This window comes from Borostomias antarcticus (genome assembly GCF_949987555.1).
Source record: "Borostomias antarcticus genome assembly, chromosome: 10".
In the NCBI taxonomy this organism is placed as follows: domain Eukaryota; kingdom Metazoa; phylum Chordata; class Actinopteri; order Stomiiformes; family Stomiidae; genus Borostomias; species Borostomias antarcticus.
The window spans coordinates 16,128,081-16,153,190 of NC_140243.1; the positions used below are offsets into that span (position 1 = coordinate 16,128,081).

Sequence of the window (25,110 nt, forward strand, 5' to 3'; positions counted from 1 at the left end):
TCACAGGTCCTTCCCCAGGCGGTGGATCTCATCCAACAGCGAGTCCATGTCTTCCCTGCTGACCTGCGGGCTGATGATGATCTGCCTGAAGAAGTTGGCCTTGTTCCCGAGTGGCTGGTAGCCCACCATCATAGACCCCCTCTTCATCATGCGCTCCTTCACCACTGGCGCCACCTGCAGGCGTAGAAGAGGACATGTGGGTTAAAGCTCCAACCCTCAACCCTGCTCCTCACCATCAGCCGGTGCCAGTAAACAGGGCTGTGTGTGTGTGTGTGTGTGTGTGTGTGTGTGTGTGTGTGTGTGTGTGTGTGTGTGTGTGTGTGTGTGAACGCCCTGTTTTGCTCACCGCATGGACCTTGTCCCAGAACTCCGGGCCATCTTGCATGGTTCGCAGACTTGGCGGAATGTACCAGAAGCAGACGTTGGCATATTCGGGCTGAAGAGTGAGAGAGTACGCTTGTATCAGTCTGCACAGTGCGATGCAAGTATTCAGTTGACAATAACGTGTGAGGAAGTTTTACCTCCATCAGAAGACGGAACCCTTCTCTTTTCTTGACCTCCTGTGAGAGATACCTACAACTCAGAAGAGATTATTTCATTTAGTACCACTAGAGGGCACTGCCTACCAACCAGACAGCCAACATAGTGTGAGTGAGTGAGTGAGTGAGTGAGTGAGTGAGTGAGTGAGTGAGTGAGTGAGTGAGTGAGTGAGTGAGTGAGTGAGTGAGTGAGTGAGTGAGTGGGTGAGTGAGTGAGTGAGTGAGTGAGTGAACGCTAAGACAAAACATGACTTGAAAATTAATAGAAATAAGGAGAGATTGATAACTATCCATCCCAGAAAACTGTAAATCTCTCTCTCTCTCTCTCTCGTTCTCTCTCTAAGGATATTTCTAGATAGCCTAATTCTGGACAACCTTCTTCAGTATTTTTATTTTTTGTTTATTTTATGTCTATTTTTATGTGAAGCACTCCGTGCATGCACACTCTCTGTTGTAAAGCACTTTGAGCTGCATTTAATTTTATGAAAGGTGCTATACAAATAAAGTATATTATTATTATTATTATTATCATCACCATTATTATTATTATTATTATTATCATCATCATCACCATTATTATTATTATTATTATTATTCAGTACTTAAACCCCTGGGCTCCCGCTCCCTTTGATCTTTAGCGAGAGACAGCCAGGGTGGCGGGCCAGCCCTGCCCCCGGGGGGCGAGTCCACGGGACTGACCTGGCCATGGCGAGGGCTCTGTCCACCCGCTCTTCCAGCCCGCTGGTCCCCAGAGCCTTCCACATCAGCCAGAACTTGAAAGCGTCCGGCTTGCGACTGCACTGGATGGACTTGTCCCCCGTGTCGTAGCTGATGTCATAGAACTTATCCTGCTGGAACAGATAGGAAGCCTTGGCCGAGTGGCACCTCTGGAGGAGACCCTGGAAGACAGGAGAGGAGAGGAGGAGGGGAGAGGATGAGAGGAACCTCAAGCCACAATCATCCCCTAGAGGCCTTGCCTTGCCTTGCCTATAGCCCATCGGTAACTGAATGGGATGTCTCTTTGTAACCGAATTGAAGGAACGTTATCAGAAACCCACCTCGGTGTCAACTGATGGGACAGATTACTGAGCAAATCTAACACCACAGCACTGGTCAGACTGAACCAGGCAGACAGGGGCTTTGAAACAGGCAGACAGGGGCTTTGCTTACTGTTTTGTCACGGACCATGAAGGCACAGCACTGCAGACCTGCCATTAGCATCTTGTGAGGATTCCATGCTACAGAGTTAGCCCTGACACACACACACACACACACACACACACACACACACACACACACACACACACACAACAAGAAAGGAGAGAGGAATAGGCATCAGTGTAGCTATAGTCCATGTTCAGGATGCATGTAAGCCTGCATATGGGTCTTCTACAGTACATTCCAATGGACAGGAGCTCTGACTGTGCTTTATGCCCCTGGTGACTCACCTATGGATGCCCTGGAGAAGGTGTCTGTGCTTCTTGGACATCAGTGCTCCTCCGCCCCAGCATGCCTGAAGGGAGGACAGGTGGAAGATGGAGAGGAGGGAAATGAACGACCGATAGGGTTAATGATTCATCTTCTATTCAATTCCCAGACTGTGGGATCTCAAGTTAGAATTTGGCCCCTTGTGACAAATAGAATGACAGGATGAGTGAAAAACTGGATGGATTGATGGACAGATTGAGGAATTGACGGATGGACGACTGTGTGACTGACCAACCGAATGAATGAATGAATGAATGAATGAATGAATGAATGAATGAATGAATGAATGCAAATGATTGTTCAAAATGAAGGAAACCTGTAGACTCACGTCCACATGCAGCCATAGCTGATGTCTCTCACAGATGTCTGCTATCTCCTCCAGAGGGTCAAAAGCTCCTAAAACGGTGGTCCCTGAGGTGGCACTCACCATAAACGGTAGCGCCCCCTGTAGGCAGCAACAAAGCAGCAGTATATCACCACAGATCATGGTAAGAAAGACCCCTCAACTTACTGCTCTCCACCCCTTGTTCAAGTAACATCCTCCTCCTCACCTCGTCCTTGGCTCTCCTCACTTCTTTCTCCAGCTCCGCAGGGATCATCTTCCCTCTGAAGTGGGTGAAAAATGAATGAATGAATGAATGAATGAATGAATGAATGAATGAATGAATGAAGGAATGAATGAATGGATGAATGGATGAATGGATGAATGGATGAATGGATGAATGAATGTGGAGGAAACAATGCATGCATGAACAAATTCACTTTTAGGACATTTCTTTTATCCAGAGATAATGGGGAGAGGAATGATGGATCACAAACAAGTGTCAAATATCAGACTGGTTTTCGGTCAATTTCTGGACACTAAGTGAGGTTCAAGTAGAAGTGGCCTTGCTTCAAGTGTCCACACAATTTGTAATGTTTGTTTTTTTGTGTTTGTTTTTTTTAGGCACAGGTGGACGTAAACAGCGTACCTTTTGTCTGAAGGGATCACATAAACATTATTAGTGCCGATTCCCAGGAAAGCTGCTGCTTTGGAAACAGAGTAGTGACACTAAAAAGAACAGAGGCAGTGATTGATGAAAACAAGAAACATGAAGAACAGTCCACAGGTTTGATGGGATTAACAACGCCATGCATGATCTAGGTATTACACAGCATTGAATGATACTTAAGGTGGCATAAAAAATAATAAATAAAAAATAATTATGAAGCCACTTTTATGTTTTATCTCTAGCAAATCAAATCATTGATAGGTTATTCATACATATGGCAGTATACAAAGTGCAGTAGGCAGGTCTAATCACCACACCCACTGGGAGCTTACTCTGTAAATACTGTTTGTTCCTGAAATTAACCTGTTGGTCATGTTGCAGTGCCTGGGGTTGACAGGAGTAATTATAAAAGTAATTGGTACAGTAGGTGTGAAGCCCCAAGTTTACCAGGGTTTGCCAGTCTGAGCTGATTGGCGCCCGACTGACATCACACTCTTTTCAGAATCAACCCTTCAAACGTATCAGTAAAGATTTGCAGCATACTATATTATACTGTAGTTACAGTACACCGATGATTGCTGTGTAAAAACACTGTTCTTGATCTGACCTGACCAATTATTTACTTCAACAGGAGGAGTCAGCCTTGTTGAGATACTGGAGTAACACATAAGCTATTATAGATTAAAGAATATAATTATATATAGAATATTGGTGATGTATGGGCTAGTGCTGTATTGTCTCTCGGACTAATGCTAAATCAGTAACAGGTGACCTGATTGGTTTATCTGCCTACCTCCTGTGAGGTGAACATGACGAGGCGTGGCATGCCAGACAGACCCAGCTGTTTGACGTCAGGACTGTGGTGGTGCCGGGCCACATTGACGGCATACATGTTGGACACAGAGCCGCCTGAGGAAACACACAACACAGAAGCTCCCTCAGCTCTACAACAACTTTGCTTAGAGTTAAGTCACAAAGACTGTATATGTAGGACAGTAATGGGTTATGTGCACCACAAACTGCGGTGTACAGTGGTGGAGACTTTTATTAAACAACAAAAACAAACAGAAAAGACTGGACACAGTAGATTTTTCAATGTGGTTCAATATAATGCATAGTCTTTCAGAAATGGGTCCGACACTTTATCCAACCACCCCAGACTGGTATTAATCCACACCCTTATTGTTACAAGACAGAAATAGTCACGGTTGACATAAATACCTGGACTGAAGATGCCGTCCCCTCCCTCCTCCCAACCAATGATCTCAATCATCTTCCCCAGGACCACCTCCTCAGTCAGAATAAACACTGGTGCTACTTCGTAGGTATACCTGTACAACCAACCAAACACACACACACACACACACACACACACCCACACACACACATACACACAGCATGACTCATCTGGACTGGCCAGGCAGATCTCTACCGTATATCCCGACTCGATCAATCATCTTTGAAAGTACACTTTACATTACATTACAGTCATTCAGCAGACGCTTTTATCGAACTCATTAGTGCATCTCTTTCTAAACAAAACATCTTTCTAACAAAAATGTGATATGTTGTTAATATATGTTTTTGAGATGAATAGTGCTGATTACCTAATACCTTGTTTTCTGTTTCAAAAGTAAATTACCTTATGTCTTTTAAAAAATTGTATGCAGTCTTTGAAACCAAGTCTTTCATGAGAATAACCCACTTGAGACCATTCTGAAATAAAGGGACTCACAGACTGGGGTTGAGGGCCTCCGTGATGAATCGTCCCACCAGAGAGTAGGGGTCCATACCTGCATACAGCTGGTTGAAGAAACGAGGGTGACCTACACACACAGGAACACACACAAGGGTTGTTAGATACGGAAACACATAAAGTAGTCAGAGGCAGTAAAGTGAATGATAGAAGCTGCATCTTCTGCAAAACTATTGTTTTTCCACCTGTCTCTTACAAGCCAAGTAACCACTTTAACCAGGGAAGACCTGCGGACAGGCTGGTAACACATGGGTCTGGATAGTTTTACATTTAGGGTGGTGATGAAAGTGGCCTTTACAGAGAAATGTCTTGGTTTAACCTGATCCTGTTAGCTGTTTCTAATAATGATGTTAGGCCCTGAGTGTGTGGCTGTCGGAGGGGTTCTTGGAAGAGAAGGTCACAGCGGGGGGGTCACCCAGTTGATCCCACAGGGGGGTCCATGCAGGGAAAGTGTCTCCCGATCAATAGATTTACATCCCATATAGGTTAAAGGTGACATTCTTAGGGTTTGAACACACTATGAAAAACACCAACTGTTGTGGTTTAAGATAGAGACCTGGGCACAGAGGCATCGGCCCGGCTATCTTGACCTCAAGGCCATAAGCGGCAGAAGAGACCAGAAAACAGCCTTATCGGGGAGGGGACGACGACACCCGAAAAACTTAAGAATCTTGCTCGAACTCAAGTGCCTTGATTTTGGGGCCAGACACGATGCAGGCAGGGAAGCTGACATTAGACTAAATGCCATTGTCTTTTGTATGCTTTAACCTCCTGTAATAAACATATTTTGATTGTCGCTCAAATCCCGTGTTAGAGAGACTCATTTTTGGAATACACCTGGAGTAAAGGGACACTGAAACTGTGGGTATTGTGAGAGATAGGCTGCAGTCTTTTATTGAAAACAAAACACAACACAGAGCTCAATAAGGACATTTTAAAAGACAACGAAAGTCAACAGTGGGTGGGTGGGTAGGTACTGTACAGTAGGTAGATAGGTAGGTAGGTATGTAGGTAGATTTAATAATCTGTTTTAGTGACTTCCATTAGCCCCTTGTTAATGCCATGACTTTATCGTAGTAATGCAGTCCAGTAAACAACATAAGACCTGAGTACAGTATGAAGCCTGCTTGTCGGACGGATACAATATTACCATTATTTCTCCATATGTTCCTAACCCCCTTGAATAGATGCTACATGGAGGGAATGTGCCAGATCTGTATGCCAAGTCACAGTTTCTATTTCAGGCTGGGATGATTAGGTTAACTAGAACTGGGCAGCTCTGGTATCAGCCAGGACTGGCTTGGTTCACAGTGTAATAAAGATTTGGATACAATGACCACAACATGGACCATAAAGGTTATATGTACATGTGTTGCAAAGCTATGGAGTGGTTCTGGGTCCTACCGGTCTTGACGCTGTATCGGATGGTGTCTCGGCAGCGTTGCAGGACCTTGGCCTGGGTCTCACCTGCCTCTCTCAGCTCCAGGTCCAGCAGCTCCTTCAGCTGCTCTGGGGAGTGCCACTCACACACCTGCTCACCGGCAGAGACAGGGACAGAGAGTTTGTTTTGAATTGTTTTAAATTAGCGGTAGGAAGGACAAAGCTACTTTGATCTCAAGCTTCCCTGTGTACAGCATAAATCAGAAAACAATAACGCCTGGCTTCGTGTAAGAAGAGAGAACAATTAGATGAATGCTAATACTAATACTACCTGAACACACTGCTGCTACAGATCCCTTCAACGAGAAAAAAAGTCTTTCACTGACTGGATTTATTTTTTTCTTTTCTTTCTTTCTTTCTTTCTTTCTTTCTTTCTTTCTTTCTTACTTTCTTTCTTTCTTTCTTTCTTTCTTTCTTTCTTTCTTTCTTTCTTTCTTTACCTTCTCCTTTATGTCAGTGGTCTTCTTCACTGCCCCCTCCATGATGATGGACATGGCGTCCGCCAGGAAGGCCTCAGTGGCCCGCAGGTCTAGTGTGGGGCAGTTCAGGGTCACCCCGTTCACCTGCACCGGGAACCGTTTACCCCCGGCATGGCTCTGGCCCTCAGAAGCGGTCTCCCCTGCACACACACACAGAGTCAAACAACCACTTTAAAAAATATGTGAAACATGTTTTTGATTTGAATCATCCAACAGTACATCTGCCACTTCTCCACTGATGTGAAGGTGGTTGTGCACTTACTGTTTCAATCTAAGGCAGTGATTCTCAACCTTTTTTGGGCCAGTGCACCCCTATCCATTATCCAGGTCCCCTACCGCCCCCCACCATTAAAATGTAGCCTAGGCTACATTTTATATAATACTGAATATTAGGCCTAATGTTGATTATTCTGTGTTATATCATTAAAAAAAACCTGCATTGAAACTAATACCATGATAATAGAAATTGTATATGCAATGCTTAGCAGTATAAAAATCAAACTTTAATTAATTACCTTACTTACTTAAATTAATTAATGAATGTTATTATTAATGTAAATGCCTGTCTTTGATAATTTGTGATTGGATGTTGTGAATATTTATTACATTTTGATTAGTCTGGGGCCTTTCTCGTTCGGTGTTGTTTCGCCGGTCTAGAGCGGAAGCGCGATGACGCATCGCATAATCATCCAGTCTGGACCGGAAGACGAACAGTTGTTGTAATGTTTTTACTGTAGGATGCACATGGTGAAGTTTCGAGTAGATAACATTCGCGATGGCATCACCAGGAATAACACCGACGAAAATTGTAAAAGAAGATGTGAGGAGAACTACCGGTTAAGGAAAAATAAATCAAGCGGATTTTGGAGGCGGGCTCTACAGGCTCGAGCCGGATGATGGGGCGGGCTTAAGGCAGTGAAGTAAATAGATACCAGGCTCTCCTCCCCGAGGAGAGACTGGTGACGCGAGGCTACATTTTGATTGGACGTTGTGAATATTTATTCATTTTCATTTCATTCAAAAGTAGCGGCATACAGGTCGGGTTTTAAATGTAGCGTAGTGAAAAACGTCCACCCGTTACCCCTTGGGGGAAAGTCCCCAGTTCCCTTCCATTAGATGGGATCAACCAGCAAGCCAGCGACACTGAAAAAAAAAAAAAAACTGATCTCAGATATTCACCTAGTCAGCCACCTTGCTTCGGGCCGCTGCTACATGTATGTATGGCCTTTGTGGTTGGCTCTTAATGACGCAATACCGGTCTGATGACAGTGTTGCCAGGTTGGTTTGATGTTTTCCAGCCCAAGAAGTGCTCAAAGTCTGCCCGAATGGATACAAACCTGCCCAAATAATTATAGTATATATATCATAATATAGGCCTATATTTACAGATAAACTACCAAAGCATATGCTTTATGGGTTTTAACTAATAGGCCTATGGTAAACTGCAACACAAGCCTACACACACACTTGCATAATCCCATCAAAGAGCCAAATAAGCATGCAACACAACTAAAGTGGTTTCTCTTACAATGAAAATAAGCAATAGCCTACCGTGCTATCATGGATATCATAGGCACAAGAAGATAACAAGCTATGCACCAGTTACAAAGCTCTGGGCAACTGACCAACATTAGCCTAATGGTAGCGGTCAGTGGCTAAAGCAGTTACACTGATGATAACATAAAGTCATCCCCAGGTCTGGTACCCCAGTCTCCTGGGTGGGAGTCCAATGCTCTCACCACTACTCTACTTGTGCAGTGGAGATCAGCAGGTTGATTTTGGTGTCCTTCTTGATTTTGGTGTACTGGGACTACTGTCTCCTGTGGTTAATTACATAGCGTTTCACTTCACATTATACATGATTCTGTGTATAGTTTTTGTATTTTGCTATTCTGTATATATTTAGACACTATTATTGTACTTACATTTTCATAAGCGACTTACATAAATGTTTTCTTCAATTATTGCTCTTTATTGCTACAATGTAACAAATAAACTGCTTTGTATTTGTAAACTCTGTGTATGTTTTTTGTAATTTTATATTCTGTAGGCTATATGTTTAGAATTTAGTAGGAAAGGAAGGAAGACACCATTAGGGCTTTTGATTTGTATTTTTAGACTTTACCCTGCCTTGGAGAATAGCCTACTCTCACATAGGAGAGGTAGGGGTACACAGGCTTCCCGTTTGTGCCAGTAGCCAAGCGGAACCTCCGATCTGCACTTGTGTGAGATGAAATAACTTCACACCACCAGGTGGTACAGTAGTAGTCTAAAACGTAAACAACAGTGTTTGCTTAGCTACATAGACTAGAGGAGTTTCGCTCAGCATAGACGGTAATCTCTGAGAATGTCCCGCATGGGAGTCCAATGCTCTGACCACTACTCTACGTGTGGAATTTAGGTAAGGGATAAAAAGGTTGGAGTGAAAGGATGAACGTGTGGAGGTTTGGGGTATAGTCCCATAACGTCATCCCCACCAGGTCTTGAACCCCTGTCTCCCAGGTGGGAGGCCAATGGTCTGATCACTACTCTACTTGTGCAGTGGAGATAGGTGATTTGGTTTTGGTGTCCTTCTTCCAGTCCCTAGTGTGGGTTGGGGTTAGAATAAGGTTGGGGTTGGAACAGGATCTGGGCCCGTATTTATTAAACTTCTCAAAATTACTCCTAAGATCACTGCTAAGAACTGACTTGAGAGTTTAAAAAAACCTTGGCTTAAAGCTGCGCTTAAAAGTTAGTTATCAAGCATCTAGCTCTCACTTTAAGCGAAGTGTAGGACTAAATCTTAAGCGTCAGTCTCAGAGCTGATTTACGACATTTGGTGTGCCGCAAAGGGGATCCTGGATGACATATTTGGAAAACCCCAGGCAAGGACCAATCACTGAATCGGATTTCTTATCTAAGAGTATTCTCAAAGAAATGCCAAAATTCATTGTGAGAAACTTCTTAAGATACGTTCACATTCAACACAATAAAGAATAAAGAATGTTAAATAAGGAACTTTCGAAATAAACAATTATATTCACTTAGTAAATACCACTGTTTCCCATTTGTTTCGACCATTTCCTGATGACAAATTTGAAACTGGTGTGTTAACTGACTTGTGTATATAAAGCCTACATTCAATGATGTAATCACAGACACCATGGATTCTAAAAGAAAGGCGAACTGGAGAGAGGAAGAAGCGCTGCAACTTGTGGAGTTAGTGGAGCAAAGGGCACATATTATAAAAGGCAAGTTCAGTCCCACATTAACGAATGCTGACAAGAAAAAGGCATGGGAGGACATCTCCACACTTTTGCGTCACAGATCTCCTGCATTCGCTCACCATCTGACTGTGAGAAGAAGTGGTATAACATTCTTTCCAAAAGCCACGCTGAAATAGCCTCCTTTAACCCTAACCCTCCTCTCCTAGAAGTTTCATGCACGCCTCTGTCTTCTCAGTGCCATCACAGGCCTCTAGTGGCAACTCCTAACCAGTTGAGAGACCTCTGGAGCCGTCTTAAATAACTGGGAGAGTAAGAGTGATTCTTAGTCTTAAGAAATTTGATATCTTGCTTTTATACTTAAATTTGAGAGTAGGAGGAAATTTCTGAAATTCTCAGCACTTAATATAAAATTCTCAGCACTTAAGACTAAAATGGCACTTTAAGAAGCTTGATAAATATGGGACCTGACCTATAAGGCAAGGGGTAAAGGTTGGAGTGAAAGGATGAACATGTAGAGGTTTGGGGTATAGTCCCATAAAATCATCCCCACCGGGTCTTGAATCCTGGTCTCCCGGGTGGGAGTCCAATGCTCTGACCACTAATCTACTTGTGCAGCGGTGATCAGGGATTATTACGATAATTACGATTTTGGTGTCCTTCTTGATTTTGGTGTGCTGGGACTACTGCCTCTAGTGGTGCCAACAGAGAGATGCAGGCCAACATTGTCCGGAGTAAGAGAGGGAGTGATAACCGGACAAACGCTACAGTATACTAGATGTGCTGGCTTCCAACCAAGCTCAAATAAAAAGAAGCGAGGCAGCCTATCTCGGCTCGCACGCAAGCAATTCGAATCCTTATGGGACAAAGCCTTGTCGGAAAATAATATTATTTTAATAATTATTTTAATGCAATATTCCATTTGCATTAAAATAATGTCAGGAAAACTGCGTAATGTCAGGAAAACGGCATGGGAATGCAATTTCATTTAGAATGAACATTTTGAATGAATATTTAGAATGAACATTTGATTTTTTTCAGCTCCAAAGTGGATGTGTTTACTAGAACATGGAAATGCAAATGCTAATCACATTATTGCATTACAATTTTGTCTCAAATAATGGAGGCAAAAGTAGAAAATGAAAATGCTATTGTGGGATTTCATTTTAGAATGAACATTTGAATTTTGTCAGCTACAAAGCCTGGCATTACCATTACCAAACTGGCAATATTGACAGCGAATGTGCATACCACGTACATGAAAAGGCAAATGCAAATCACACAATTGCATTTGAATTTGAATATAGGGAGGGAAAGTGAAAACATGCGCCCCTAGCGGATTTGTTCCTATCGGAGAGGAGTTTCAATGTAAACTCCCATAGACCAGATTTTCTAATAATTACTAGGAAGCCATTTCGGTGAAGTTCTCAAAACAAAAACTTGTGAGTGGCTTTACAGTAATAACCTACTAACCGTGAGAATTTCAAACAGTATTTCGCCTTCTTTCAAATTTTCGAAATTGCCCCATTGCTCCAGTCAAAGTCAATGGAATTTAAGAAAAATATTTTCTTAATTCGGATTGTGATTGAAAATCAACTATGATCACCAGAATCAATAAAGTTAGTCTCCAAGTATTTGCCGTTTAAGGCATTCTACTAACTTTTCGATGTCGACCAAGATAGACCCTTTTCTGTGCAACGTCATCATGTTTCAAAATTGCGCACGCATCGATGTAATGACACCTGCCAATAGCATCTATGCGCATCCGTAGTTCATTCTTTTGTTCCAAAAATGTGCGCGCACACTTAATTGTTTACCATTACCCCCTAGTGGTAGCGTTCCTAATGCCGAGAGATTAATGGAATTTCTCATAGACACGTCTTTTGAAAAATTATAGACCCTTCTACTGTTCAACAGTAGAAGACACGTAGACACGTCTTTTGAAAAATTATAGACCCATTTACTGTTCAACAGTAGAAGGGTCTATAATTTTTCAAAAGACGTGTCTATGAGAAATCCCATTCATCTCTCGGCATTAGGAACGCTACCACTAGGGGGCGATGAGATTACTTTCCCTCCCTATTGAGAATGCATGCAAAAGTGGAAAATGAAAATGCAATCCCAATTTGCATTACATTTGATTAGGCTAAGTCAACTATATGCTTCCATATAGCCTATATAGGCATAGGGCCTATTCTAAAAAAGCTTGCCAGTATTCTGTGCAGCAGTGTTAATTTCGTTGACGAGAACTATGACGAAAACTATTCGTCAACGACATTTTTTGGGTTATCGTCACGAGACGATAACTAAATAAAAATGAATGTATGATGACAAAAACTATGACTATATCTATTCACATTTTCGTCAACAAATAAAAGTCTAGACTAAAATGGTTATGGAGGGACGTATGGGAAAAGTTCAAATCAGAATGTCGAGGTTCGGGATGTGCGCAGTTGGATCATGGATGTATTAATAGACGAGTTGGATGCAACCTACAGGTAGCCTGTTGTGTGTAAGCCTACATTTGAATAGTACCGTTGCTACACCGGCCGGCGGGAAGTCAACTAACAGCATACGACTGCTGCGCCTGAACTGTTCAGTAAATTACAACAGTTCAGAAATGTCTTTGTCAACGTTCGCACACACCGGGAGAAAGAGGAGAGCAGACATCTGGATAAACTTCATATTTGATGCAAAGGAAAACAAAACCATTTGTAAACCGTGTGGGGTGAAAATGACTGGCAAAAATACAACAAACTTAAAGCGACATTTGGAGAACAGTCATCCCGAAATTCACGAGAAGGTAAGCACCCCCCCACCCCCGGCTAACGTTACTGTATTAGCTAAAACCAAGCTGGTGTGTTTCTGAAATACTTCAAATACAAAACAAGCTAAAAGAAACCAGTGTTTCACGTAGGTTTGTGGCGGGGGAGAACTGAAGTGTCTGATCATTGCAACGCTAACGTTAGTGGCTAGCTAATGTTAGGCACAGGTTAGCTAGCAACAAGTGGGGCTATGCTTGTGGCGGCTGGCGGGGGAATCTAGCGTTAGCTAATCTGGGTAAGATAGCTAAGCAACTACTGCTGCTGTCTCATGTTATACTGTAGCTAGATGGATAAGACACGAACAGTTAGCTACCTCTGGCGCCGCCATAGCCCCTCTCCTCCGGTGTGACGTTAGCTAGCCTGTGCCTGATGTTAGCTAGCCTGACTAGCCAACTAGTGCTGACATGATAATGTTATAGCTTGCTATATCAGGCACAAATACAGTTAGCATCAGACTGGGGGAGAGGAATGCTTCATTATGAAACTGTCTGACAGAAGCAGCCACGCTTCTGTCAGTCTGCCCCAGGGCAGCTGTGGCTACAGATGTAGCTTACCACCACCGGTATGTGTCTGAATGAATACTGGACTCTGTAAAGGAAGGGCGCTATATAAATCCAACTTGATTGATTGATTGAACTAAGCCTGTTAAATTTGAGTTGTCTAAATCTATGGTAGATTTTGTCGACTAAAATCGTTATGATATTTAGTCAACTAAAACTAGACTAAAACTAAAACAAGTCAGATGACTAAAATAAGACTAAAACTAAATGGCATTTTAGTCAAAAGACTATGACTAAAACAAAATCATAATTTGCTGTCAAAATTAACACTGCTGTGCAGAAAGATTTAAAATTCGGGATTCATGCTTGACCAATACCCTTTTTAGCCAGCCTGTCTGTGCCTGCGCACACATCCGTTACGAATGGTGATAAGCAAAATGACCTACCGTTTACATGTCTGTCCATCGTCGATGCCATAGTTTAATTTGATTAACTTAAGTTAGTCTCGATCATCCGTTCTTCCACAATATCATTATATGAATGAAGTTGCAAAAGAATCAAAGGTCTCATTTATAAACTGAAGGACGTACCGGCGTGACGTGCCTCATAGGGAAGTTGGACGAGATCCATTACCAGAATTCGACACAATTCCGAAAGGGCACCTGTTACGTCACGGAAGAACACTAGCAGATATGTGAAACCTGAATGGGTGAGGTTACATTTTTGAGTTAGACTACATGTGATGAGTGTCAGTGGTGACTAATCATATCCGCTGTTTCAGTCAAGCCTAATACTGAATCATTTATGAATCCCAGCAAACACATGGTTCCCAGAGAGTTACATTTTCTTCACATTCTACGAACGTATAGGCTGCGGAACTCTGGTTGCATTTGGCAACGTTCTAGGGCAGAGGATATGGCATGCGCACCCAAATTCTTAACGGGCGCGGATTCTAAAACATGCAGAATCAAATAGGGTGAAATCCGCACTCACGAATACGTTTACATGCTTAGTTTAATGCATAGGCGATAACACCAAATAACGAGCCCGTTTCAGCGCCGAGGCTGTAGGGGTGAAACGCTTTAATCAAGTAGGATCATTTTTAGCCTACAGCGATAGACTACTCTAAACAACGTGGGCCTACACGCCTAGATTGTGCAATCATGATTGTGCAAGATGGGACATTTATATATCGTCATATAAGTAGACTAGTCATAATTCAAGACATCAGGTGATTTTCCACCTTTTGAATATATTTTATAAGCTATGGAAATATCCTCGACAGGGCACATATTCTCCCAACTTATTTGATGGCTTTACAGAACTACTGTCTATTTCCACTGACTTTGACTGTCTAGTTAATAGATGACTTTAATATTGTAGAGAAGGACGGGGGTCCTAATTGGTGGAACGGTTACGTTTGGATTTTCTTTAAGCTTAAAACCGGGATAACCACTCATTTACTGTATTTCTCCGTCCAGCTTTCAACTGATTCACACATGCGCAGTCAACCCATTTACCCACTTTACCCAATCAGATTTGCATAGGTTCATCCTGAATATTACATCGTTCTTTTAAATGAGAATTTAGATAGTCACATAAACTAAAATAAACGCTTAAATGAACACTATGTTTCAGCCCCGCCCACCACTCGGCCTTTCTGACCATTTTGGTAGGCCCTATTTTGGAAGCATGCTGCTTCCAAAATGCAGACAAAAATTGAAAACAGACAACATACAAATAAAAACCATTCAAGTATGGAACAAGGACTCTGTGGAAGCATAAGGGGCTGCATGGAGATCACAGACTGGGGACTATTTTTCCAAAGCTGTGAGGGGGACCTAAACCTGCTGATAGTCACTATCTCCTCCTACGTGACCTTCTGTGTTCTCACTGTTTAACAGGTCAAGCTGTATCCTAACAACACACCTTGGGTCACCAAGGACCTGAAACACTGCCTGAACAACAAGAACGCAGGGTCCCTACAGGGAGACACACACAGAGTCAGAGAGTTAAATAGTGAGTTGAGGAGAAAGACCAGGCTGGCCAAACTCCACTATAACCAGGCCAGGTCCAACCTGGCTTATGTGCGTGGCTGGCTTGTTTCTGTTCAGGACTGGTAGGACGGAAGCTAGTCATGCCACTGAAATAGCTGTGAATTGAAATGACACAAAATAATAAAGCATTATGGAACGAGAAGCAGTGGGATGTCACGGATATCGCCACGGCTAGTGGGAGTGGTTAGGCACGACGCGCAGCACATCTTTGTAAACATTGATCTGGACACTGCCACCGCTACTAATAAGAGGTGGATTGATATTGACACATTTTAGTGTGGGGATATGACGGCTAGAATGCAAACTGACCAGTAGAGACAATGGACCGGATCTATACCGTTGTATAATGTCTGATAAATTAAGATAGGTCTTGTCGCCTGGACACATCATTTCCAATGTTTCCAATGCTAATCCAGCACAATAAGAGTGGGATAGCCAGTTAGCTCATGAGCTCACAACAACTAGCAGCAGTTTCCATAACATTAATGGTAGCGGTCAGTGGCTAAAGCAGTTACACTGATGATTCCTGTAACGTTAGCTATTTTGCTGCAATTGGTTCAACTTCTGTTTCTGGACAAAGGTAAGGGATAAACCCAGAAAACACAAGGCTAGCGGACCTACAGCGGGTCCCCGACAGACGAGCTGGCGGACCTCTGGCCGAATCCGCTGGCCGGTTCCTGGCCATTTGCACATCATATGGCAAGCGGACCTCTGGCGGATTATTAGCGTCAGGGACAGCGGTCCACTAGTAATCCGAAATGCTCCCGCTATTGCTCCACCACCATTCCACCGGTAGTTTATTGTCTATATCCTATGTCCATTGGCCATAGGATTATGGATTATATTGCTAAATTAACTTACTCTGAACATTTTTTGGGTAACCCTTCCTTTCATAGTCCCCCAATTACTAAACCTTTACCTGGTATGTATAGCCTAATACAGTATATGTGACTGCCACCAGAGGTTTGGTCCTGATGTCTGTTTTTTTCTTTTTTTTAACAGATTATGAAAGTGTAAATTGTAAGCTTTCAGATGATGTGCCATGTATTGAAATCTGAAAATATTTGAAGAAGATATGCTTCTGTGAATGCTGGTACACCTGAATTCACTAAGCAGAGAAAAATGGCTTCAAAGATTCAGAGCTGTTCACACTTCTCACAGCCAGGTAATGGGTGGGAACAGGAGCTGGTTAACCCCGCCCCAAACCACTCCCCCACTGGACTAGCTGTCATTATCTGTCAGTGGCTGTCAGTGGTGGTTTGATGGGCTTTTCAGTGACAATGTTGGCTAGAAAGCTTACTAAATAGTAATACATTAAATTGATTAAAGGCAGCATTCATAATTCTTTTCTATATGGTTATATATGCACAATGCCCATGTATTATTCTATGAATTGTTCCAAAATGACAAACCATGATTCTACCAACAGTCCTCCAGCAACCCAATTTTTTTACAGGCCATTCTGCCCGAACCTGTAGAGCCCCCGTAGCGGGGAAGATGAATGTCAATAAACATTATCAAATTGGACATTTCTATTAGGGCTGGGTTAAAAAAATCAAACGAATCCCAGAATCGATCTTTTATTTGATGAATGAATGAATAATTAAAGGAATGAATAGTTCATTCATTCATTCATTCATTTTTGGAAATCAGTATCGATACCCAGCCCTAGTATTGATGTGTTGCATAACTTGGCAGTCATGTAATTAAGGTTACAGCAAAAAAAAAAGAAGAAGTTTTTAGTAACACTAACCGAATCGATATTGAATCGAATCGAATCGAATTTCATCGTGATAATCGTTTCTGAACCTTGTGAATCGGAATCGAATCGATTCTTGAAATTCGAATCGATACCCAGTGTAAGGGGGCTGGTTGGCTAGCTGACCCAAACGCAGGACCACGGACACAGACGGACAGTTCCAAGCCCAGAGGGCGGTTTAATACAATAGCGACGGTACAGAGGGCAAGGCAAAGGGTAGTCAAGTTCAGGCAGGGGTCAATCGATCAACAAACAATGTCCAGAAAACGTAATCCAAGCCGTGGTCGAGGTCCGGGGAGAATGGGTCGGGGAAGCCATGTGTCAGTCCAGGGAAAGAGCAGCAAACAAACCGGAATCTGGAGGAGTGGAGAGTAGAATGAGTAACACAGAAAAAAACAACTATAATAACCACTAGCACAGGAACTTAGAAAACCACAACTTGCCACAAGGAATCTTAGGGAAGAACTGGCGACGAACGTTGGGAAGACCGGGTTCTTATAGGGGAGGTGATTGGATGATTAGTGGCAGCAGGTGAGCCGCGCCCTCGGAGCTGGTTAGCAGAACCGTCTTCAGGTGTGCGGGGGTGATTACGTCGGAGGGCGCGCAGAGCGCGCACTGAAGTGGAAGGCCGTGGCGTGCGCGCTGCGGGAACGGTGGTGGGAGCTGGAGAGCGCCGAGGCGGAGGCGGAGCCGTAACACCCAGCCCTAATTTCTATTGGCCGGACTACGATAGGCCTCAATGGGGTTTGGGACTGCAGTTTGAAAGCAAGCTGGAGGGTTGGCCATTATAACAGGTAAGCCTACTATGAATATGAATACAAGATGAAGTTTCAAGTTTTTTTATTGTGACATAGGTTACCTAGGTTACATGATGCAAACATAAGTTGTAAAGGTATATACAATATTACAATATGCATAGCGAACAGGTACATTGGAATTCTTGTCTTCTCTTGTCCTCAGTATCAGTGCTGACCAGTTCAGTATCAGTGTTGATCAGTTCCTCATTCCAGTCCTAGACATTTAAAGGCTATTTACTGGCAATAGCATTCTATCAGTATCACACTCATCTACTCATCCCATCTGATCATGGATGGCTGTGACCGTGTCCATGATACAGGCAGTGCAATTACATAACGTCAAGTATACTGTACAGTAGTATACAGTAGTGCAGAGTCAGTTGTCTATTGTATAGACAAGGTGTTCAATTGCTCAAGTATTGTCAGGTGTTGGTTCGAGTGATAGAGTGTACAGTAGTGCAGAGTCAGTTGTCTATTCTATAGACAAGGTGTTCAATTGCTCAAGTGTTGTCAGGTGTTGGTTCGAGTGTACAGTGGTGCAGAGTCAGTTGTCTATTAGACAAGGTGTCAAGTGTTCACTTGTTGGTCCAGGGGGTGGCAAGTGTGCCATTGTGATAATGAGAGTGAGGGCCTATGTATGGCACAACCAGAGTAGCCTACTAGACACAGACAGTCTTCTTCTGAGCTGCTGGTTGACAATTATAACTGGATCCACTCAGGAATCTGGGAGTGGGACAGAGAACAGGAGGAGCAGAAAACAAAACACAGAGTTGCATACACAGAGAAACATAACAGTAAGCACAAGTCTAATATATCAATGGTACTTGTAATTGGTCACTTAATTGGTCACCCAGTTTCTGCAATCGGTTTGACACAGTTAATTCATCTGCAAAACAGACTGTACACTTCCTTAAAAATAAAATCTTTCCCACCTTGAACCTCTGATCTCCCGCATGGGAGTATATACACACCTGTGCTCTTTTTTAATCTATTCTATGTAAATCACTTTGAATTGCCTCGATGTATGAAATGTGCTATACAAATAAACTTCCCTTGCCCCCCTTCCGTTACCTAGTCTGTATATTTCTCAGAAGAATGTATTTTCTTGAGGACTGCTCTGTCTTTGGCCAGCATTTCCATGAACTCCTGGCAAGGAAGGTTGATGTTTGTCTTCACAATAAGCATGGCCTTGATGGTAGTAACAGTGAACCTATTTATGGCTTCTGTCCATATATCATTCCAGGGCTGCCAAGTTTGACCAAAGGTTTGCGTGAGACTTGGCAGCCCTGATCATTCTTTTGGGAAACACCCTCTCTACTGGTGCATTACTTCCTGGTAAGCATGTCACAACAGACACTAATCTAGCCAGGTTAGTATGTGGGGTGTCATTCTCTTGGAAGTGGGTAAACACTGCTCCATCTCTGACTAAGCGGTGTCTCTTTCCGCTTCCATTCTTCAAGCGATCCTCCTTTTAGGAACTCTTGCAGAAGAGTCATGGCTCTTTCAAAGAAGCGGAAAATGCCAGAAAATGCAGAAACGAAAATACTCAAACTAGGCTACTGATGCCACAAATTAGTGTACCGACAATTTGTGACATGCTTACCAGGAAATAATGCACCAGTAGAGAGAGTCTCTACTGGTGCATTACTTCCTGGTAAGCATGTCACAACAGACACTAATCTAGCCAGGTTAGTATAGGGGTGTCATTCTCTTGGAAGTGGGTAAACACTGCTCCATCTCTGACTAAGCGGTGTCTCTTTTCGCTTACATTCTTCAAGCGATCCCCCTTTTAGGAACTCTTGCAGAAGAGTGTCGCAGGCTGATTTTACTGCCTCACAGGAATAGTTTGCGGCGGCGTGGGCGAATGCTAATCTGCTGCGACAGACGATGCTAACGCGTTAGCTGGCTAGTACTCTTGGCTCATGGTAACGTTAAAGGAGTAGCAGGAAAAGCATGTTTAGCCCTGTTTTAAGGTTACTTAAATATATATATATATATAACTATGATATATACACTACATATACAATGGTTCAGATCCAAAAGTTGACAAAACTAGCACTTTTGAGAAAGTCTGATAATTGCTCTACCACCGTTTTGGTCATACAATGGATGTGGGTGGGCACTGGAAAAATCTTTCAAAAAACATATTAAACTCTCAATTCAGTTTGACAGCACAATCAGTTTGACAGTTAATTCATCTGCAAAACAGACATGAGAGATGTACTTTTCTCAAAAAAATGTTTTGTTCCCATGGGATCTCTCCCGTCTCTTACCTGGTAAATACATGCAAAGTAAAGCATAATATATAATGGGTAATTACTGAGACACCTATGCTGTAGGTATAATTTAAAAACGGGTATTTCAAATGTTCAATTGCTGCACATAAATTCAATAACTGACAGCACCACCAGATAACCACACTTTTACATAACTTCTATAACATCCAGTGACAAAACATTGTCCACATCAAGGATTGAACCCACAACCTTTGGCATGGAAGGCAGACACCCTAACCACTAGGCCACCAGGAATCTGGAAAAACTGTGGTGTCATAATGTTTTTGTTTTGACTTTCTGGACCACTGCCTCTTGTGGTAGCAACATAGAACTGCAGGTCAACAACACAACGAAGGAAGGGAGGGAGGGAGTGACAACCAGACATTTGCTGTCTTTGGTGCGCTGGTTTACAGCCACGTAAAAAAAACAAAAACGATTCACCCCTCCCGACAATCGGAGGAGAAATCTGATCTGGAACGTTGGTCGGGGCCGATGATCAGCCCAGATTATCTTGTAATGTGAGGGGTTTACAGATCCAATCTTACACCTCCCGATCGGCTCGCAGAACCATCGGGGCGGCCCCGATAATATCAAACATGTTTGATATTTAAGATTATTACGTCCCGACTTTACAAGTGAGACGGCGAGACCAGTGGTTCGTTGCTCCCTCGGGCATGATAAGATCCTGTAGTGTGTGATGAGCCGTTATTTTCAAATCTTGCTGTATCTGTTAAGATTCTCCTTATGTGCGTGATGTAACCCGATTTCGAAATTGGTTAGGATTTTAAATATCCTGTAGTGTGAGCCCGGCATTAGGTCAAGCCTTTTCTTTCTTATAAGGATTTTGAGAGTCTCATTCATCCTTTTATCTACTCAACTTGACTACTGCAATCCCCTGTATATTGGTGTTACACAAGAGCACATTATTCCTGTTCTGACCTCCCTCCATTGGCTCCCTGTGCACTTTAGTATTCATCTCAAGATTTTAATGTTTGCCTTTAAAGCCTTGAATGGGTAAGCTCCTTCCCACCTCTCTGACCTTCTTCACCCACATGTCCCTCTTCTGTCTCTGAGGTCGGCTGACCAGTCATTTCTAATTGTCCCCAAATGTAGACTAAAGCAAAGAGGGGACAGAGTCTTTGCTGTAGCAGCCACATTATTTCTCCCTGGTGTTTTAATACCAAGTATTGAGCCACATGGTTTTCACATACATGTATTGTCTTATTGTTCTTTCTTATTTGACCTGTATTTGCTAGTGTTTCTGTGTTTGATTGATGTAAAGCACTTTGGTCAACCCTGTTGTTTTTAAATATATATATATAAACTCTATAAATGTTGGATTGGATTGGAAGAGGCTGTTGCCTGGGTGGTCGGTGTCCTTCCAGATTCTCTTGGCCCGAGTTCTGGCCCACCTTTTGTAGATGTCCTGGAGATGAGTCCTACTAAGATAACCCTTAGCAATGGGGTGAGGTGCAAGTGGTACAAGTGAAATACAGTTGGCACACAAGACACAGGGGTGCTGCTTGTAATTGAATAGTTTAAATGAAAAAAATACAATGTAAACACAACACATTACACTACATCTTAATTTCTATTTCCCATTCATGTTATATAATATTACTGGTAATTAAATAAAGGCACTTTACACAATTACTACTATTATAAACATAACTCTTTCATGAAAAACACATTGCCATTCACAGAACTGCATGTCGGCTACGGCTCTGTCTCCAAGTAAGCTACTCTTTTCAGTGCAAACAAACTACTCCTGGCAACACTATGCCAGCCCTCACAGGAAGTTAAACTGCTGGTTAGCTTCATCAGCTTAGCATAAGTGCAATTCGCTATTTGTACTGTATATGCTATTTGTACCTCTATTCGAGTTAATATAATATCTATATCATTTCCGTTACCCAGGTTTCCCCAAATGGGCATAGCAAATACACATAAACACTTTTTGTAATCGCTGGAGTTCACTCCAAAGCAGCTTTCTCAAGAACCGCAGACATACTGTACATTTTAGGCCTAATACATGTTTTCTGAACAAACATATTTGACGTGTCTTCATTTGACTGTTTTTTGCTTTGCCTAATCAGTGAACAAGTTTATTGCAATGCCACCTCAAATCCATTCAATGGCCTGTCAGTGGCCCCAACTTGCAATTTTGTAACCAGTTCCACAGCTCGATTTAGTTGAGGTGCCCAATGTGTTATTTCGAGTAGACTGAACTTATGAGACAAGTTGGGCCAACTTTAATTATGAGTCAGAAGAAGTAGATTAAACTTTAGCTCAACAAGTTAAAATTTTGGCTAACTTGTCTAGTTGAGATGAAGCTAGTTTGGCAGACCTACTGTAAAATGTGTTGTTAATGCAAAACTTCTCCCAAAAGTTGAGTAAACAAAAAAGGCTGTGGAACTGAAGGATCTTTAGTTTGGAGTTGTTGTTTTTTACAGTTTGGTTTCATCCATCTGTTCCAGGGTCCTAAGGCCAAAGAAACGGACTGACAGGAACATGAGCAGACCGTTGTGGTTGGTATAGCAACAGGCGACGTCCACTGCCAGCAACAGCATCAGGAACATCAACATGGCGATGCCAACCCCTGTACCCATTATGATTGCCTTGGTAACTAGGAGAGGGAGAGAGAGAAAGGGAGAGAGAGACATGAATACAAGCCAATATATATATAGACTATCCCTATGGGCCTAGGCTATGCTGTTTTGCCAGCTGCAGTCTCCTGCATCCGGTAAATCTATTGATGACTTTCGTTGTCTTTTATTGTTGTCCTTATTTCAGCTCTGCGTTGTGTTTTGATTTCAATAAAAGACGGCCCCCAATCTCACACAATACCACACAGTCCAGTGTCTCCTTTTCAGGTGTATTCCAAATGAATCTCTCCATCACGGGATTTGAGCCTCAAGCAAAAGCGGTTTATTACAGAAGGTTTGACATACAAAAGACGATGGCATGGCCTAATGTACAGTTGACCTCTCTGTATGCTGTCTGGACCCAAATCAAAGTATTGGTCTCGTTGCAACGTTCTTATGTGGTTTGAGTGTCCCCCCTCCCTCGTCTCTTCTCCGATAAGACTGTCTCTCTGGTGTCTTCTGTGGCCTTGTTTTGTCACGTTAACCTACGCCGCCTCGGCGCCCAGGCCTTTATTTCTAACCACAACAATGGTGTTTGGCACAGAGTGTACCAGCCATGTAATGTCTTTATCTCATAAGTCTATGGAAGAGGGACACCGTTTCTTACCGAAAACTCAAGCCGACAGCCATACTCAGAGGTCAATCATCATAATTAGAAAATAGCTAACAAGATCATATTAAAAGGCATTTATCTGAAAATCAACCATATTCAACACTATATTGTATAAATAAATACATATATTTAATTAAAATAATTAAAAAGAAAAGTTCCTATTTGTAAAGTTGCGATAGCCTATAGGAATTTTAACAACACCAGCATGTAAAATTCTATGAAATAGTCAGGGAGCCAGAGGGGCTGAGCTTTAGCTACCATTTGCATTCCTAATGCTAAATTTGCTTGTCTTCCAGCGGTGGTCTTCCAACATATCTCCAGGCTCTCCACATACTGTGTGACGTCACGTGATAAGCTATCAGGTCGGGGTAACGTGGAGGCTGGGAGAGGCCAGGTGAATCATACCAGGAGGAGACTAGGGGAGATACCGTAGAGGCTGAGGAGATGGGGGGTACTGGGTGATACCTACCATGTACATGCCGGGGGGTGCTGAAGTCCAGTGTGGTGGGGATGGAGAAGCCATTGGCGTTGACAGCCAGCAGTTCCAGATGATAGCCAGTGTTGTACTGCAGATCCTGCAGCTGCAGAGCTCTTGAGTCGGAGGGCAACTTCTTCTCCATCCACCCCTCGCCCTCCTCCTGTGCATGACAGCATAGAGAGGTCAATCATAAGTCTTAAGTAACTAGCTAACTACTTATATGCGAAGAGTAATCTCGGTTACACAGACACATGCTCATCAGTCTTCTGGCAGACAGACAGGTGCAGACTCACCGGTCGGTAGAGGAGGATGTAGTGTGTGATGGGGGAGCCACCATCGTCCAGCTGTTGGAATGGGACGGAGACGGAGTTGCCGTCCACCCTGGCCTTACTGGCAAACAGCTCTGGGCGGTCTGGCTCACCTGGGGATTTGGGGAGGCAGGGGGTAGAGACAGAGACACAATGATGAGGTGTATATCAGACAGACAGGCACATAGACAGACAGATAAAACTGACGGGAGCATAGTCTCAGGGTCCTATGTTCCCCATCTCTATGTTCCCAGGGTCCTATGTTGCACATCTCTTTGTTCCCAGGGGCCTATGTTCCCCAGCTCAGACATGGACACAGGAGTCCAACATGGACACAGGGGTGAGGCAGATTTTGTAGGCTGGACCCAGGAGTGGAGCAACTCAGATGGCGCCGAGTGGGCGCGCTCCGCATATCGCAACCCTGGCTGGACACGCTCGCCTGGTGGCCTGCGGGCGGGCAGGGGGATTTCTTAATGCTCGCTACCCGCACGCCTCTACGCTGGACACAGGCACCATCCATGTGGACACATCGGTCAGACGTGGACACAGGTGTCAAATGAGTCCCTGACAACATAAAACCTTTTGAAAAGTTTACTTAATATTGAACTGGGGAACATAGGACCCTGGGGAACGTAGAGCCATGAGAACATCAGACCCTGGGAACATAGGAATGACACCAAACTGACAGATCAACTGTCAGACAGGCAGGCAAACAAGCAGACAGACAGACAGACAGACAGACAGACAGACAGACAGACAGAGACAGAAAGATAAACTGACAGGCAGACAAATAGGCAGACAGACAGAAAAAGTTGTATCTTTACCTTCTGGATGGGTGGATGCCAATGGGATGTAATGATGTCATCATGGTTGGGGTGGTAGAGGAGGATGAATACAGGTGATGATGTCATGATGATGGAATGAATGAAAGGAAGATGAGCATGTGAAGCCAGAA

At 43.1% G+C, this 25,110-nt stretch overlaps 1 protein-coding gene across 1 annotated transcript; it reads right to left on the minus strand.

Moving 5' to 3' along the window:
- Positions 1–24,675, minus strand: LOC311314194 (acidic amino acid decarboxylase GADL1-like; the record flags this gene model as incomplete). Its single annotated transcript, XM_084444530.1, has 17 exons — positions 1–174; positions 347–436; positions 522–573; positions 1,239–1,438; positions 1,710–1,791; positions 1,988–2,052; positions 2,356–2,472; positions 2,579–2,633; positions 2,999–3,078; positions 3,813–3,928; positions 4,241–4,350; positions 4,755–4,845; positions 6,180–6,306; positions 6,656–6,834; positions 23,839–24,007; positions 24,141–24,268; positions 24,576–24,675. 17 exons carry the CDS (start codon positions 24,673–24,675, stop codon positions 1–3), a joined length of 1,935 nt encoding a protein of 644 aa, XP_084300656.1.
- Positions 24,676–25,110: the final 435 nt, after the last annotated feature.